The sequence below is a fragment of the Notamacropus eugenii genome, chromosome 4, assembly GCF_028372415.1.
Source record: "Notamacropus eugenii isolate mMacEug1 chromosome 4, mMacEug1.pri_v2, whole genome shotgun sequence".
Lineage (NCBI taxonomy): Eukaryota > Metazoa > Chordata > Mammalia > Diprotodontia > Macropodidae > Notamacropus > Notamacropus eugenii.
Genome location: NC_092875.1, coordinates 433,867,166 through 433,886,624, shown reverse-complemented (window position 1 = coordinate 433,886,624; position 19,459 = coordinate 433,867,166). Strand labels below are relative to the sequence as shown.

The 19,459-nt window shown below is 35.6% G+C and overlaps 1 protein-coding gene across 4 annotated transcripts in view; it reads left to right on the top strand.

Annotated features, from left to right (window-relative positions):
- WDR7 (WD repeat domain 7) overlaps positions 1-19,459 on the top strand; it is a 462,625-nt gene that overhangs the window by 62,148 nt on the left and 381,018 nt on the right. For all 4 annotated transcript variants that reach the window (XM_072605972.1, XM_072605969.1, XM_072605971.1 and 1 more), the window contains one exon: positions 3,543-3,738. In XM_072605972.1, coding sequence (XP_072462073.1) covers positions 3,543-3,738 — 196 coding nt within the window. The remainder of the gene's footprint in view (positions 1-3,542; positions 3,739-19,459) is intronic.

Genomic DNA, 19,459 nt, shown 5'->3' with positions numbered 1-19,459 from the left:
AGGAATTGACTGGTTAAGTGACTTGCCTAGAGTCACATAGGCTAAATGTCATAGATGGGACTTAAACCCCAATCATTTTGATTCTCTGGGCACTTCTTTATCCAGTATAGCTTGCTACCTCTTGATATTAAGAATATCACTAGTTATGGTTATTTTTCTGGTATTCATTGTTGGAATACAACAAGCATTGCAACAAATTTTGAATTCAAATCGATGCTTTAATGGTGCTTGAAAACAGTTTATTATACTTTTATGTTTAAGTAGGCTTAAGACTTGCTGTTTATAGTGTTAATTTGTGAAGTGTGTGTAAGAGCAAGCCTCAGGCCAGAATTAATTGCCGTGGAGTCTAAATTTATAAACTTTTACTGTATTGTCATGTTTTCTCTCTTGTTTGCTTTCCCTGTCCCTCAGTGCAGGTGACAGTATAAGTTTCTAGAGAAAAGAAAGATTAAATTTATTTAATCCATATTTGAAACCTGAGAACCAAATATTTTCTACTTCATTAAATACTTCTAACCATCTATGTTTTCTTGGGATTAGTACTATTGATTCTTTATTTTCATTCTTGATTATTTGGTTCTTTCTTGACTGTTACTTCTTATGGTAAAGCTAAAATTACCTCATTGGTTCTTCTTTATTATTTACATTAGTTGTATAAGATTTCTCTTTTTATTTTCTGATGAGCATTATACTTTTGTTTTTTTAAAGAGGGGATAGTTGCATGCTAATTCTCATTAGTTGTTACACAGTCTCAGTGAAGTAGAAAGCTGCCTGAATATCTGTCATGTTAGACCAGTAGCAATGTAGTCTTAATTTTTATGAATCTCTTCTCTACCACCCTCATTACATACTGATTAAAAACTTAGTCTGGCATCCCTCAGAGTATGTTGCCTTGGGTAATGAAGTGGTCATTTTAGCCATTATCCTTAGATAATGATGACCATTAGTAGCATTACTTTCTAATATAAAACAGATATTTAAAAATGCTTATCAGATGTGTTAATATTCTGCAACAAGAAGTTGTGTAATAGAAAACTGATTGTTTTTTGTTTTAAAATATTAATCTACCAATCTTATGATTACTGAAAATTACAATATAGATAAATAAAGCACTTATTAATACCCCCATATTTTTGTTTTCTATTTGCTATGTGTATATGGCAAAAGATATAAAATATTTATATTATGTATTGTGAAATGATTAAAATTGAAGCTCTGAAAGAAAATTGTTCCCAAGTACCTTATTACAGTATTGTTAGGATTTAAATAATTTTTGGTTTGACTTTGCATTGTGATTTATTAATTATGTAGCCATGTTTTTCTTGCTAGCTAAAAACAAGTATAAAAGAGCCATAATCCTTTAGCTCATTGAAGAAAACATTGATTTTATTGATTTTTTTTTTTTACCAAAAGAAACCTGTTTATATTTTGACTAATTGCTTGTTAATGAAAATGAAATCAATAGATGTAATACTCATTTATAGAAATGCTATATGATCTTTTTTTGAAAGGCATCTTTTAATAGAAAAAACATATCAGTTTTCTGAACTTATAGAACTGTTTTTCACTTTCAGAAATTAGTGAACTACCTGTGAGAGAGGCAGTGGGACAGAGTAGGTAGGGACCCAGCTTCAGATTTGGGAAGCCCTAAGTTCCAGTTTAGTCTCTAACATACACTAGCTTTGTGACCCACCACTTCTCAGTGGTGATAGGTAACTTTTTTAAGAATCTAAGTTGTTGAGAAGGTGCTAATAATCTCCATTGGTAGAGGGAATGACTCACTAGGATTTCTTCACATTGCAGTGCCAATGCAGGTGTTTGAAAATAAAATACACAGTTACAGCCATTAATCATCCTAACATTCATTTGCACAATAATCGCCAATTATATTTTCTGTATTGTAGAGTTCATTAACTATTTTTTACATAGTATTGTTAATAAAAGTCTCTTACTTTGGTTTTTTTTTATTATTAATTTATTGGTTTTCATTTTTCTACAATCACTTCCATATGTCTTAGATTTTTTTCCCCCTCGATCCCTGAAACGGCATGCAATCTTATATGGTTTCTATTATTATTAAGCACATTTTCACATTAGTCATTAATTAAAATGAATTAAATTAAAATTCTTTAAATTAAATGAATGAGGGAATTAAAATGAATTAATTAAAATGGAGGAATTAAAATGAATTAGGGAAACCATGAGAAAAAGCAAACCAAAACAAAACATAACACAGGAGAAAACATTCTACTTCATTCTACGTTCCGAATCCATAGTTTTTTCTCTGAATACGGTTGGCATTTTGCCTCAAGAGTGCTTTGGAAATGTTTTAGGTCCTTGTGTTGCTACGAAGGGCTAAGTCTACCAGAAAAATTCCTCGCACACTGTGAGTGTTACTGTGTACAATGTTCTCCTGGTTCTGGTCAAAATCTCTTACTTTGTAAACTGAGAATCTTGTTTACCTCTTTAGAACAGTGCTATTTGAAGTTGTTGCCATATTTGAAGTATATAAATAATGGCAAATATTACCTAGATAGAAGGTCTTCTTCTAGGAATCACAGTTGTTACTACACTAGCCTCCCTTTGACTCAACGTTATTTTCTTTGGTCATGAAAATGTGACCAGAAGATGTTGGCACTTCTGCAGTGCTACTTCACATCGAATTTCATGTGGGATGGGGTTGTTGCGGGGACCATTGACACATCTCCTCATGGTTTTTCTATCTAGAACTATTACCATTCAGAGGCTTCTATAAACCTTGTGATTTTAAAGGTTTTGGGATAATAGCAAGCTGCTTCTCTTCATGAGAAGTCTAGTTTTCCCTGTTCCTCCGTTGCTGCTTCACTCATCTTGGGTAAAGATATTTACCTGTCAGGAAGGCTTCTGTAATTGAATAATAGTCTTTGAAACTGCAGAACTAGAAAGAAGAAATGAGTTTGGGAAGTATCCTAAGCCTGGCATAGTAATGATGGGGTACTTCAATTATATTAATATGCACTGGGGTTTTCTCTGTGCCAAAATCGGAGTGACTATTAATTTCCTAGCTACCATACCAAAGGATTTCATCCTTTAAAAATGAAACATAGATTTAAATGATTTGATATAGTTCTGGGCTTATTCAGAACAGCAGCAACACAAAGAGGAGTGGTAGTCTTTAGAAAAGGTGTTGATAATTCTTTTTAAGCAGGGGATTTGGAGGAAATACACAGATTTAAAAGGTTAAGTTACATGGGCTCTGGAAAAGACCCCCCCCCCCAATCACACATGGTTTTTTCCTCTTCATCTTCATGTACATATGTAGTATAGTAATATTTATTTGGTGAAAGTAGCAATATTAGATGTCCTTTTAATCCTAATATTAAGTAATTTCCTCAGTATCTCACAGTGTTCAATTGCTCTTGTGTAATACATAATCAATAATTTTTCATTGTCATAAATATTATGGCTCAGCAATGGTGACTACGCAGTTAATTCTTCTTTCAAGTAATAAATTATATTCTTCATTATTTTAAAACATAATCAAGATTTATTTTCCTTTTCAGACAAGAGTGCAGCACTGCATCTGTTCTGTAGCCAGTGACCATTCTGTAGGACTTCTGAGTTTGAGAGAGAAAAAATGTATCATGCTGGCATCTCGTCACCTTTTTCCCATCCAAGTAATAAAGTGGAGGCCTTCAGATGATTACCTAGTGGTTGGCTGTTCAGATGGCTCTGTGTATGTCTGGCAAATGGATACTGGTAAGATTAAGTAGAAAAAAAATGGAATAAAAAATTGTTTGTGTATACTTGACAAAAAAAATTAGCTATTGGTACTTGTGAATGTTTTCATCATCAGCATAGAGGAGAGACTGAATAGTAGGTTGGTAAGACCACTTGGCTAAAAGTCCTGGAGCTATGTTTTACTCCTAGCTCTCATGAGCACTGTCTGGGTGACCTTGGATCACTTGTTTCACTTCTTTGGGCCTCAGTTTCCTCATCTCCAAAGAAAGGGGTGTGATGAAAGGACTTGATTGCCCTTCTAGCCTGAAAGATTTAGGATATTATAATACTGATAAGTACTTAAGTATTTATTGTGTACATAAATCTATTTTACTATGCTTTAAAGAATAATATGGATAGTCTTTGCCTTTTAAGGGTTTCCATACTGATGAAAGCATACTGATGAGGATATAGACAATAGACTAGTAGACTTGTAGCTATTTGACAAAGACATATACAAAGTATGTTTAAGATATTATGTGTATCAAGATTAGGGAACTATTGGAGTCTCAGGTCCAGAAGGAAGCAATTTTTTTTATTGTTGTTGAGACCAGTTGAGAAATATTCTGTAGAAGATATAGTTTTCAAGTTACTGAAAGCGTATTTAAAAATAACAAGATATTTAACTTTTAAAGATTCAGTGCCTGGAGTCAAACTTTATGAGTTATGTTATTATGTTATTATGAAAACACTGTGTTTATTTTGAATTAAGCGATATGTGTTCTTAGATTGGTTCAGTGTACAAAATCTTTGAAAGCCCATATGATCCTGTCTCTGAATGTTTGTTTACCTTACTGTTTTCTATACCTACATTCTCATCACTTTCTAGAACTCCCACCCACCCTGTCAATTTCATATTCCATTATATTTCTTTTATGCACATATTAAATTCGAATCTGTTTTTGTCCACATGTTTTATCACCCCTCCTAGACTGTGAACTATCTTCCCTAGTGCTTTTCTACATAATAGGTGCTTAGTAAATTTTTAATAAATTGAGGTTGTTTATGATTTTGTGTATTCATAATTAGAAATGATGTTTTTGGTAAAAACTGCAGAGTTAATTACAGAAGAGTCTTATGTGTGTATTGTTATCAAAGGGCACTGACAACAGTAATGACAGATATAAGAAGCTTTTAGATGGAAAAATGAGCATATTGAATTTACAGCTGATGATGTATTTTATTTTTTAAATATATGGTTTATTAATTTTTTACTTCTTAACATTCACTTCCACAAGAATTTGAATTCAAAATTTTCTCCCCATCTTTCCCCTCCTCCCCCCCAGGACAGCATGCACCCCTTCCTCCAGTTTGTCGTCCCTTGTATTACCCACCCTTCTTCCATCCCCCTTCCCCTCTATTTTTCTGTAGGGCAAAATAAATTTCTATACTCCATTGACTGTATAGCTTAATTTCCAGTTGCATGCTAAAACAATTTTTAACATTCATTTTTAAAGCTTTGAGTTCCGTGTTCTGTCCCTCCCTCCCAACCCACCCTCACTGAGAAAACAAGCAATTCAGTATAGGTCATATATGTGTAACAATGCCAAGCATTTCCATAATATTTATGTTGTAAAAGACTAACCACATTTCCCTCTGTCCTATCCTGCCCTTCATTTATTCCATTCTTTCCATTGACTTGTCCTCCCACAGTAGTGTTTGCTTCTGATTATCCCTTTCCCCAATTTGCTGTCCCTTTTGTTATCTTCCCTCTCTTATCCCCTTCCGCCTTGCCTTCTTGCAGGGTAAAATAGATTTCCATATCCAGTTGAGTGTGTGTTATTCCCTCCTTAAGCCAAATCCCATGAGAGTAAGGCTGTTATTTTCTTTCATTTCCCCCCACTTCCTCTCCATTCTAGAAGCTCTTTGTTCCCCTCTTGTATGTGAGATGATTTGCTACATTCCACCTCTCCCTTTCTCTTACTCCTAGTCCATTCTATTCAACAGTAAATTTTATTTTTTTTAGGTATTATCCCTTCATATTCAGCTCACCCTGTGCCCCCTGTTTATGTGTGTGTATATATACACACACACATACACACATGAACATATACATACATACACATATATAATATACACATACATACATACCCTTACACACCTATATATATATTTCCTCTAATTACTCTAATACTGAAAAAGGTCTCATGAGTTTCACATAACATCTTTCCATGTAGGAATGTAAACAGTTCAACTTTAATGAGTTTCTCAAGGCTTCTCCTTTTCATGTTTCTCTTGACTCTTGTATTTGAAAGTTACGTTTTCTATTCAACTCTGGTCTTTTCAACAAGAGTGCTTGGAAATCCTCTATTTCATTGGAATTCCATTTTTTTCCCCTAAAGTATTATACTCAGTTTTACTAAGTAGGTGATCCTTGGTTTTAATCCTATCTCCATTGACCTCTGGAATATCATATTCTAAGCCCTTCGATCTCTTAGTGTAGAAACTGCTAAATCCTGTGTTATCCTGATTGTATTTCTACAGTACTTGAATTGTTTCTTTCTGGCTGCTTGTAATATTTTCTCCTTGATCTGGGAGCTCTGGAATTTGGCTACAATATTCCTAGGAGTTTTTCTTTTCAGATCTCTTTCAGGAGATGATCGGTGAATTCTTTCCATTTCTATTTTATCCTCTGGTTCTAGAATATCAGGGCACTTTTTCTTGATAATTTCCTGAAAGGTGATGTCTAGGCTCTTTTTTTTGATCATGGTTTTCAGGTAGACCAATAATTTTTAAATTATCTCTCCTGGATCTGTTTTTCAGGTCAGTTGTTTTTCCAATGAGATGTTTCATTGTCTTCTATTTTTTCATTCTTTTGGTTTTGTTTTATAATTTCTTGGTTTCTCATAAAGTCATTAGCTTTCATCTGCTCCATTCCAATTTTTAAAGAACTATTTTCTTCAGTGAAGTTTTGAACCTTCTTTTCCATTTGGCTAATTCTGCTTTTTAAAGGATTCTTCTCCTCACTGGCTTTTTGGCGATCTTTTGCCATTTGGATTAGTCTATTTTTAAAGGTGTTATTTTCTTCAGCATTTTTTTTGGGTCTCCTTCAGCAAGCTGTTGACATTGCTTTTCATGATTTTCTTGAATTTCTTTCATTTCTCTTCCCAGTTTTTCCTACACCTCTCTTATTTGATTGTCAAAATCCTTTTTGAGCTCTTCCATGACGTGAGACCCTTGCATGTTTTTTTTTGAAGGTTTTGGATGTAGAAGCCTTGACTTTTATGTCTTCCTCTGATGATATACTTTGTTCTTCCTAACCTTCTATACTCTTATTTTTTCCCCTTTTTGGGCATTTTCTCAGCCAGTTACTTGACTTTTGAGTCCTGTGTCAAGTGGAGGGTATACTCTAGGGACCTGTACGTTCTCAGTTCCTCCAGTGTGGCACAGTCAAGGGAGAGGAGTTTACTCCTCTCCTGGTCTGTGGTCTGGTCTGTGAGCAACCACAAGCACTCTTTTCTGCCCAGGATCTGTGAGTAGGATTCCCTCTCCAGAGCCTCCACTAGCTCTACCACCAGCTCCACCATACCATGCTCCTCCTTACCCCAGGACGGCCACTCAGGACTGAGACCCAGAGAGTCTGCTGGATTCCCCCAGGGACTTTAGGCTGAGGGCTCCAAAAGTAGCTGCTGCTACCACAGTGCCTGCCAATGCCCTAGGGTGGGGGCTGGGCCAGGGCTGGGCCAGACCACACATCCCCCTTATCCAGGTGAAGTCGTTTTCTCACTAACCTTTGAAGCTGTCTTTGGCAGCTTGTGGGTTTGTGGGTTGAGAAATCTGAGAACAGAAGGTGCTTCCTGTGATTCTGCACCCTGAAGTCCTTTCCTTGCCACGTTGCCCAGGCTGGGCTGCGCTCCACTCCTAGCCCAGTGCAATAGACTTTTTCTGTCAGCCTTCCAGGCTGTCTTGGGCTGGAAATCTGTTTCCCTTTGTCATTTTGTGGCTTCTGCTGCTCTAGAATTTGTTTAGAGTCATTTTAAAAGATATTTTATGGGCTGTGGGAGGAGAGCTAGAGCAGGTCGTCTTTCTACTTCGAGTTATGCCTGTTCATTTGTGTAAATGTGTAAATTTGTTCAGTTTAAGTTAATGAAAAAAATGGAAGAAATACCATTTCCCCACATTTATTATTTTTAACCTATTAAGCTATGTGAAATAGTGTAAATAAGAGCTTAAATTTGAAAATCAGTGAAAGCTGATTTTCTAGCATATTTATAGGTAGAAGAAACAACTAATCCAAAATTTCATGGAGCTTTGATGATGCAACTGTTACAGTCATTATAGAGTGATTATACATTATCTGATGAGGTATAATTTAGGTTATTTGCTACATAGTGTTGTGCTATGTAATATTATGTGCATGTAATATTGTAATCTGCAGCTGTATTTTGACTATCACTGTAGATTCAAATCAGTATTCAAGTATGCCAGGGAATTAAAAAATCAAAGTAAAAATGAAAAAAAATTATGTTTTATGTTTCAGCATTAATAACAGATTCATGTTATCTTTTCCCCCCCCGATATTCAATATTTCCAGATAGAAATATAAGGGTCCCCAGGGAGTAAGTAGGGACTATCTTGAAGGTTGTGACATAATTTACTTATTAAATGTATTTATTTATTAAATAAATAAATAATGAAGCAAGATAAATCAGATGGTTTCAGATGTTGGAAGTCTCCCTAAACTCTGAATAGGTATTGGACCTTTGTTATTGCTTTCGGATAGTTATCCTCAACAGTGAAGTTCTTTCAGCCCCAAACTAGTCCTATTGATTGTTTATTTTTCTATAGTATATACCTAATTGAAATATATTGATATTTTTAGCTTAAGACATTTGAGAAAAAGCACTTTATTTTCTAGTTATATAGAACATTTTACTTCCCCCCCCAGTACTTTAATTTTTATGACAGAAATCAAAGGTTGCTAATATACTGTGCACTTATGGTTGATAGTATAGAAGACAAAACTTTCCCCCCCATTCTCGTGCCATCTTTTGTCCTCCCTTGTGACATTAAAAATAGGATGCAGAGGCATACAGTTACTTCCTCACTTTTTCAAATGCATAAAAATTGTCCCAGTCAACAGATAATGAACTACAGTTAGCCAGATGAGCTTCCTGCCTTCCTGCCCTTAGACTGGGCAGCAGATACCTTATGAATCTTCTTCTAAAGCTGCTGGGGGTCAGCATTGTGATCCTGACTTACACAGAACTAGGGTTAAAGTCTGGATCTCTTGTAATGGAGAACAGTGTTAGCATACATTAGGAAGGCTCTTTAGTTATTTATTCAATCTACCTTTCACTAAACCATTTGTTTCCCTTAATAGATGATGAATTTGAGGATTTTGGGAGCAGTGCTTTTTCTATTCACTCTGAAGATACTTGGTGCTTTGGGAATCTTGATCCTTCCATCTATCCACTTTTCCTTACTAATTACCCATTTCAGTCTTGCATAGTCCCTGTTTTTAGAAGGACACTGAAGCAGTCAAGTCTACCTCAGGGAATTGTAGGTATTCTCTCCTTTTCAGTTTGCTTGCCTCAATTTCATAAATGTTAATAGAATTTTCTTTGAAGTTTAAGTTGTGTAATTTCCTTTTTGTTAAATCCAAATATTTAAAATCAATATTCTGTTGCTCATTAGAATGAAAGCATCATACTATATTGCAGGTGTCTAAGTCTGTCAAGTGATAGACTCGTGATGTTTCAAAAGTCTCAGTGCAGTTTAAGCTTTAATAGCTTTTGCGTGTATGTATTTCCACATGTAGGGGTGTATATACACACACACACATACATATGCATGTATGTACAGATTATATTACACAGAATTATTGTATTTTAACTTGTTAAATACAAGTTAATATTTTAAATCCAAGTCACCTTTCTAGAAAGTCACATGAAAATTATCACTGTTAACTATATTCTCACTGGCTTATTTGTATACCCCTTCCTATATTGTTAATATAATGACTTCTATATACATTTGACCATAACAATATACTTTGTCATACTGCTAATTCAGATTTCCTAGAAAAACTGCTAACAATTGATAGAAAGTGGTGAAAGAGAGCATCTTATTTTAGTCCTACCATTTAGAAAAATGTAGACCTTCCAAAACTGAGTTAGGACATAATGGCATTCATTTTTATTTTAAATCTGAACGACTTCTCTCTGTCAGAAATCTACCCTAACCTTGTGTTTACTTCAAGTTGGGGTTTGTTTAAAATTAAGTGCATTTAAAAAATATAATGGAGGGAAAGTACAAGTGAATGAATGGAGGTGTATATGTTTGAAAATTATTCTCACAGGAAAGATTCAGTAGCTTGAAACATTTGAAGTGAACATAAACCATATGCACCACACTCTAAGGACCAGTTTCATGTATGAATTATATTTATCTAACTTTCCCTTGTATCATTTGATTTTTGCTCTTCCCCTCAAAACTGAAATTACTCATTAGAAACAGGAGGTGGTGCTGCAGCTCAGTTCTTTTATTGTTAATGGAACATTTGAAATACTGAGTTTTTATTATCACATCTTTTATCCTTTTTTCTGATGGTGTTTATTGAGAAAGGGTTTCCCTAATACTGATTTAATCTTGTCACTCTACTGTTTTTACATATTCAAGGCTTCCATATTGCATATGTGCTAAATTCCACTTTCTAATTTAGCCTGTTTCATCCTGAGTTTCTCCATGGTGTATATCTATCTTTCTAGCTGGTCATCATCGTGACGTTGTTTCTAGTTAATTGCTATTAAAAAGTACTATTATGGACATTTTTGTATATAAAGTATCTTTCTGTAGACCTATTTGGATTTGAAGTGTAAGTATGAGTATTAAGTAGTTTTAATGTGCATTTAAAAAACTAGTGACTTGGAGCATTTTTTAACAGTATTATTTATTTATAGTTTGCACTTTTTCTTTGTGATAACTTTTATTTTTGTCCATTTTTGTATTGTGAAATAATTCTTGAGTTCATGTATTGTTTTAATTCTTTTCATACTTTGAATCTTGGACTTTTAATGATTACATTGAATTATCTACATTTTTTTATGGTGATTATCTGAACTGAATTCTTCTCCTTCAACATGTGCAATGAGATTTAAAAAAAAAACAACAAATTGCTGTTTTAAGAAATATCTCGAATATTTATTTTTGATACCTGAAAATATATTTTGAGAATTAAGAATTTATAAAGCTACATTAGCCATTTGAAGCAGGTAGAGATGTTTATTGGATTATTATATGTTTTTAGGGATATACCTGGTTCAGCATCCTGCATCTAAAATCACCTTAGTTTAGATTGTGTGACAGGTGAAATGTAGTGCAGAAAGGAAATCTGCTTGAAAACCAAAAGGTCATTTAAATGTCAGATGTTGTAATGTAACTCTTGTGTGGTTTGTCACTGAATTGTAGATACAATCAATGGTTACTTTATTTAAATTACAAAGATTTTTAAATGAAATCTTGCCTTTTGATTTTTTCCTTTGAAGTTGGAAGAGATTTTTAGATTTGAAAGAGCAATAGTGTTATTATTGTTCCTATATTCTATTTCGCAACTTAATTCTCTCCTTTTGATTAATTTTAGTGGCAATTCGTATCATTCAAAATTTAAGAAAAAGCATTGAACACTAATAACCCTCTCTTCATGTGGTACAAAACACAGAATTATACCTTGCTGTATTTCTTTCTGTTTAGTCTGTATAAAACAAATGCATTCGGGCCTAGGAAAGGGTCTTGAAAGAGTTTTATTACGTTGTTTTGAGGCACTTCTCAGTATGTTCTCGAAAGTGATACAGACTCTCAGTATCTTGGGGTGGGGTGTCTTATTCTACCATTTTTGGAGTCATAGCAAAAAACATAGAACCAATTTCCCATACTTTCTTTACTTACCCGTTCGTTAGTGGCTTCCTGTGCCATGGAACTTGCTTCCAACACTATATTCCTTTGTATTATTCTAGTCAGTTTAAATTACTCTCCTCATGATGTTCCTTTCACTCCATATTATTTCATATTAGACTTGTCCTGTTTCTCAAAATCATTTTCTTTCATTATTTGTTACAGTTCAGTTTTCATATACCATCATTTGTTCAGCTGTCCTTTAAGTGATATTCATCGTGCTCTAGTTCTTGACAGCAACAAGAGGTGAGGCTTTATTTTTTAAAGTGGGTTCTTTCCCCCTGTTGCATCCCCTGCTAATCCTTAAGTCAGATTCATAGCATGGGTTGCACTCATCAAGATAAATAGGTAGATAATGTGGGGAAAGGGATATGAGGAGTCCAATATTGGGACTCTGGACTCTGTTACTCCCTTTTGTCAGAAGGGAGGGGTGGATCATTGGGTTGAGTTGTTTGGTACATTGGCAAAGTTCTGTCATTCTGAAAGACTTTTTTTCTCTTTTGAGACTTGTGCAGCTTTTTTTGTATCTAAGAGTTATACCTTTCCCTGAAGGCATAGATAGATGATCAGTTAGACAAGTGGCCCAAATACTACTAATAAGAGTAAATCCAACCAAGTACTTTTTAAGTGAGAAACATCCTAATTATTTCTCTAGTATTTGAAAGGATGTGTGATTTTAAAGATTTAGATACTCCCACCACCAACACAGACCAGTCTCTCCATGCCTCGCTGTAAGTGATTTCATGAATGATTGTGGCCAAAAAATTCATTATTTGGTGGCCCAGACTCTGATAGGACTTCTCTTAATTTAGTGAGTTTGTTCCTGAGGCTTGTACTTGATTCTTTCCAGTTTGTGTGTGAGCTGCCAGAACTTTTGCCCACATGGGCTTTTTGAATGAGGGATGGCTTTATGCTCTAGGTCATCACTATGGTTAGAAGAGGGACTATTCTACTTAGCTAGTACTTGTGGATAATTGGGCATCAACTATCATTTTACTTTATCTTAATGCTTTATTTTGCCGTGCTAATCCTACCCTCCCTATGTGTTCTTCCATTTGAATGTAAAAGCAGAAACTGTCTTTCTTTCTACTTGTATTTATATTCTGAGAATTTAGTAATCCCTATAGATGAAAATTGCTCAGTTGATAAAGGTGCTCTATTTTTTCCTACCTTTTTCTTTCCTAATTGTTATCCTTGGTATAGTTTTGTCCTTGATTATTTCCTGATCTGCATAATGGAGTCGGACTAAACCATTCCTAAACCATTTGGGCTCTAACATTCTGAGCCTGTGATTGTAAAAAACTGTGATCATAGGTTTTATTGCCTTTGATGTACATCATCGGTCTTTTTTTCTTTCTTTAAACATATTAGGAAGTAAATTGTCAGGATGTCAAGCACAATTTAGTTCATTTTTGTTCCATCTGCATAGGATCTCATATTCTTTTTTCTGTGATACTGTTAAGAAGGTAGCAAGTTGGTGCAGTGCTTGGAGGACTGGGCCTGGAGTCAGGAAAGTCTTGAGTAGACAACTTAGACTGGTTCTACCTGTGTGACCCTAGGCAAATCAGTTAAACTTTTTCAACCTCAATGTTTTTATCTGTAAATGGGGATATTAATAGCACCTATCACACAGGCTTATTTTGAAGATCAGTCTATTGATTGATCAGTATTTATTAAAGTGCCTTCTTTGGGCCAGGCCCTGTTCTAAGGGCTTGGAATAAAAAAAAAAAGAGAGAGAAAAGACAGTCACTGCCCTCAAGGAGCTTATAGTCTAATGAAGGAGAGGACATGCAAACAAATATTAACAGGGCAAGCTATATACAGCATAAATAGGAAATAATTAACCAGGGGACGGCACTGGAATTAAGAGGGGTTTGGAAAGACTTCTTTGTAGAAAGTTGGATTTTAGCTGAGCATTAAAGGAAGCCAGGGTGGTCAGTAGTTGGAGCAGAACAGGAAGAGTGATCCAGGCATGAGGGACAGCCAAACAGAGTGCCCAGCCCTGGGAGAGTGTCTTGTTTGTAGAACAAGACAGGAAGCTGTAGTGCCAGTGCAATAACCATAGTACCTGCCATGGATATGCAGGTGTATTTCCAGGGTAAATTTGCAAAATAGAAATACTTTCCCTCAAAGATGAAACCAAAATTATTGAGATACCAGAAAGCCAGTTCTATCATGGTAGCAAGAAAGTTTGTACACGTTACCAATAGACAGAAGACAACCATCCCCAAGCCTTCTGTGTCAGGCCTCCCCACAAACAAGCTTTCTTAGGCAAAATCACTCCCTCTCACTCAGGTTAGCTGCTCTGCACTGCTCTGCCTCCTCTCTCTCTCTCAACCCCACTTCACTCTTCCTGCTCCACCTGTTCACAAACTTCTCCCACCATGGACTTCCTGTGACTCAAGCTGTGGGCTGGGCCAAAATTCAAAGCAGGTCACATGGACCTATTAAGGGGCAGGGAAGATCTTCAAATTCCCTTAACATTACAGAAGGTAGTAGTGTCATTGGATTAAAAGGTACATATAAGGTATAAGATGTCTTTTTTTTCAAATGTTAAAATGCTATACAGATGCTATTTATGATAATAGTAATAATAAAGATAATAATGCTTTTGCCTAATGCATATTCAGATACTTGATTTATACTTATCATATAATGTTACCACATTTTTTTAAAGTGATAAGAGAATCTACCAAAAACTGGAGATGACTTGTGACTAAGGTAATTGTATTTGAGACAGTTGGAATATTTTTGGTGTGCTAAGATTGACAGTTTTTTTGGTATGAAGATTGGAATCTCTTAATAGTTCAGTCAACAAGTATTTATTGAGAAGCTTTAGTAGTTTGGTAGGTGCTTGAGTTATTAAAAATCTGAAAGGAATAATTACATTAGGAAATAATTTCCCTGAACTTATTAAAGGTTTATTTTGGATTATTAGGTTAGGAATGAATGGTTGACATACATTTCTACATTTCTAGACCAAATGAAACAATACCCTATGATTACTTGAATCAGACCTTTTAACAATGAGAAAAGATAATTTGTTCCTGTGATACTGGCTGTAGTTTAGGAATAGCATTAATGTTGGCCTACTGAGAAATTTTATTCTATCACAAAAGTATACTGGGGAAAATATATCCAGGAATATCACAATTTTAAAATGGAATTCAAGTTGTGATAAGTAGGCTTACTCAGTGAAATTTATCTAGTGTGGTCAGACAATTATTATTCTAAGATTGGCAGTTAACTTCACTATTTTCTGTAAATATTTAGTGACTTGAATTAGAATTATCAAAAGAATAAAAAGTACAATGATAATTTGCCATTGCTTCATCTTAGGATAAAGTATCCATCAAATACTTTATATCAGCTCTTACCAAATAGTCTAATAGCCTCCCATGTAAACACGGGACAATCTGTAGGCAACTAATTCTGGCATTTGAGTATGTGAGTGTGTTTGGTGGATAGGTTTGTGATCATTTGATCCTAAAAAGAAAATATGCGACTGGACTCTGTAGTTCCAAAATATTCATTCATCCAGTATTTATTAACCTTTTACTATGTATGGAGAGTTGTTCAAGGCATGATAGAGAGAAAAAGGAGAGCTTTTTTTTTTTTAAAAAAGCTTTACAGTTTATGTTGTTTTTAAGTATTTTTTTTATAACATTTTATTTACTGTCTTTCATTCAAAAAAAAAAAAGCACCAAAATCTTTGCAACAAATGTACATAGTCCAGGCAGTCAGTAAACATTTAAGTGCATTTGTGTGCTAGGCATTGTGCTAAGTGCTGGGATGCAAAAGCCAGTTCCTGTCCACAAGGAAGTTATAATCTAATGGAGAGATAACAAGCAAACAAATATACACAAAGGACCTATGTAAGGGATACATAGGATGTAATTAACAAAGAGAATTAAGAGGGAGTGGTAAAGGCTCCCTGAAGAAGATGGGATGTTAGTTGGGATTTGAAGGAACCCAAGGAAGTGAGGAGAAGAGAGAGTGTTTCAGGTATGGGGGACAGTGAAAATATCTGAAGATGAGATGGAGTGTCTTATTTGTTGAACATCCAGGAGACCAGTGTCATTGGATTGAAGAGTAGAGGTGAGGAATAAAGGGTAGATAAAGCAAAGTTATAGAGGTTTTTGTACACCAAACAGATGATTTCTGTATTTTACTGTGGAGGCAGTAGGAAGTCACTGGAGTTTATTGAGTGGAAGGACAACATGATAGGACCTGTGCTTTGTGACTATCACTTTAGTGATTGAATGGCAGATGGATTGGAGTGAGGAGAGACTTGAGGCAGGCAGACCCACTGATGGCTGTCATAATAGTCCAGGCATAAGGTGATGCACCAGAGTATTGGCAATGAATGTCATTGGAAAGAAAGGGGTATATTTGAGAGATGTTGCATAAGATGACATTGACAGGCCTTGGCAGCAGCTTGGATATGGGGTGCAGTGGCAAGTAAAATAGGATCTTTTGCTGTTTTTGTTTTAGGATAATCAAGAAGTGTAATGCCTTTATTTGAATGTGACTGAAGAGGATTTTTCCCACCTGTTGTAGGGTCTGGGAAGATTTGTTAAAAGGTCCATTCCTTTTGTTAATCAGGCACTGGTGATAACTTCCCTGAACTAGGTGAATGATACATGTGCTTGATTAAAATGATTATTACCCCTCAAAAGTTGCCTTTCCTTTTATGAATGCAGATCTAAGAATCTGTGGCCCAAGGCCTGCCTGTGTATATTGGGGTGCTTACTGATATAGGGGGCTAAGAAATAGTGAGGGAGTCCAGGATGACTCCTAGGTTGCAAGTCTCTGAGCCTTGGAGGTTGGTGTTACCCTTGACAGTAATAAGAAGGTAGGAGAAAGGGAGGGTTTAGAGAAAAAGAAAATGAGTTCAGTATTAAGTGAAGCCAATTTTCTCATTGGCTATCTCCAAAAAGATACATCTCATTCTGCCTTTTGAGCCTATCTGATGGACTTTATTGCTTCTCTGTTAGAAGGTGAGTAGTTTAGTTTTGAATTATCTTAGGTCCTTTGGAATTATAATTTGTCATTGCATTGATAGGAGTTCTAAAGCCTTTCAAAGTTGTTTTCCTTTATACTGTTCCTGTTAGTATATAAAAAACAGTGCTTAGAGTACTGTGCCTGGCCCATAGTAGGTCCTTAATACATGTTTGTTGACTTGACTCCTGGTGATGTTCATTTCATTCCACATCATTTTACGTAAGACTTGCCATGTTTCTCTGAATAATTTCTTTTCAATATTTGCTACAGTTCAATAACATTTCATTATATTCAGATAGTATAATTAGTTCTTTTATTGATATTCTTGCTCTAGTTCTTTGCAGCAACAAAAGGTGATGCTATATTTTTGTCAATAGGGTTCTTTCCCAGTATTGTATCCCACATTGATCCTTAAGTCAGTTTCATAGCACTCATCAAGATAAATAGGTAGATGATGTGGAGCAAGTGGCATGAGGAGTCTAATATTGGGACTCTGGACTGTTGCTCCCTTTTGTCAGAAGAAATGGTGGATTTGACTTGTTCGGTAAGTTTATTTTCATGGTTCTATTCACTTCGCTTTGCATCAGCATATATATCTTCCCAGTTTTCTTTGAGACTGTCCATTACACCACAATTTTTGGCACAGTAGTATTCCATTACATTCATATGCTCTGACCTGTTCAGTCATTTCCCAGTTAATTGGCACACCCTCACATTCTAGTTCATAGCCATCATGAAAGAGCTGATATAAATATTTTTGTACAGATGAGTCAGTTTCTTGTGTCTTTACTCTCTGGGTTACAAGCCCAAGAACATGCACTTTTATGACTTTTGGGGCATACTTCTAGATTGCTTTCCTAAATGGGTAAACCATTTCATAGTTTTGCCAGTAGTGCTTTAGTGTGCCTGTTTTCTTCAGCCCTTCCCAACATTTGACATTTTTTATTATTTGTCATTTTTGCCAGTTCAATGGAGATGAGATATCTCAGAGATGCTTTAGTTTACTTGTCTCTAGTTATTAGTGGTTTGGAACATTTTTTTATATGACTATTGATAGCTTGTATTTATTTCTTTTAAAAACTGCCTCTTAATATGGTTTGATAATTTGCCTTTTGGAAGAATGACTCTTATTCTTATAAAGTTGAACAATTTCTTATATATCTCAGTAAGGGTTAACTGAGAGACTTACTGTAAAGGTTTATTTTTTTATTTGCCAATTTCCATTCTAATTTTAACTGCATTGATTTTATTCATACAAAACCTTTAAAATTTTATGTCGTTCTTTTTTCTCATTTGTTTGATCATCCTCCCTTATCTACAGTTATAAAACAGATAATTTCTTCCTCCTAATTTGCTTATAATGTCACCTTTTATGTTTTAAGTAATGTGTCATATGTAATTTATCTTGGTATTTGGTTTGAGATGTTGGTTTGCATCTAATTTCTGCCAAACTTCTTTCCACTGCTCTTGGTAGTTTTTCCTTTCTATTTTAACCTAGTAGTGAGCCTTTCTCTTAGTAACTGGGATCTTTGGTTTTATCTAACATTATACTACTGTTTTAAGGGAATTAAAGTTGTATAGGAGCTAGAGCTCTGGAGCTGGAGTCAGGGAGACCTGAGTCCAAATTTTGCCTGAGACGCTTTCTAACTGTGTTACCTAAATAGATCGTTTAACCTTTTTCAGTCTCAGTTTCCTTATCTAAAGTGGGGATAATAATAATATCTACCTCACAAAATTTCTGTGAGGATGAAGTAAGGACCACATACATAAAATACTTTGCAAACCTTACAGTGCTACATAGATGCAAACTATTCTTATTTTTATCATTTTGTATGTAGTGCGTTATGGTTACAAAATATTTTCACATTGTCTCACTTGAAGGCTCTGCAAGCATTATTTGTTCATAAATGAATAAATTGAACCTCAAGGAGGCTGACTAAGATCTCTCACACACAATAGATGGTACAGTTAGTACTCAAACCTAGGTCTTGGTCCAGTGTTCTTTTGTATTGTATTGCCAGTCATCTTGACGTTTGTCTTCCCACCGGACTTTGATGACTTGGAGGAGAGAGTGAGGCTGATGACTTTGCAAAGGTCTCCTTCACTGAAGTCCAGTTCTTGCACCAGTCAAGACCTCACCCCATGATATCATGATCTCTTTGAGAACAAATGATTAATAACAACAACCAGAAAACATGCTTTCATGTTAATAGGCAAGTCATGTTATAGTCCCTTCCACCCTCCCCAGAACCACTCAGTCTTGTTTGAGATGGTCTTGAAAAAATAGATTCTGCCTGTGTACCTGAATAGACCTTGGCCTAAACGGGCCAAGGTCTCCCATTGCATCCTGGGTCACCTCCAGTCATCCTGATGAGTATCAGGCCACTGGATTCAGATAGTTCTGGAGGAGGAGTGAGGCTGGTGACCTGCACAGCCCTCCCTCGCTCAAAACAAAGTCAAGTCCAAGTCATGTCCTCATTTCTCTGATGGCATGGTCTTCTTTGGCAATGGAGGACAAACACAACAATTTGTGAGTAGATGCAACTGCCTGAATGGGGACCCAGCTAGCTGGGTAACTCAACTCTTCCTCTCCTGTCTGTCTCCCCCTCTCCTTCCTTCTCCTCTCCAGAGGAAGATAAATTTGGATGGTCAGAAGATGCCCAGTTGACTTGGGTTTTACTGGCTGTATCCTTTCCCTCCCCTCCTCTCCCTTCTCTTCCCCTCCCCTCCCTTCCCTTTCCTAAAATCTTAAACCTACTGCAACTCATACATTGGACAGCGCTAGGCCTCTGCCTAAGGGCTC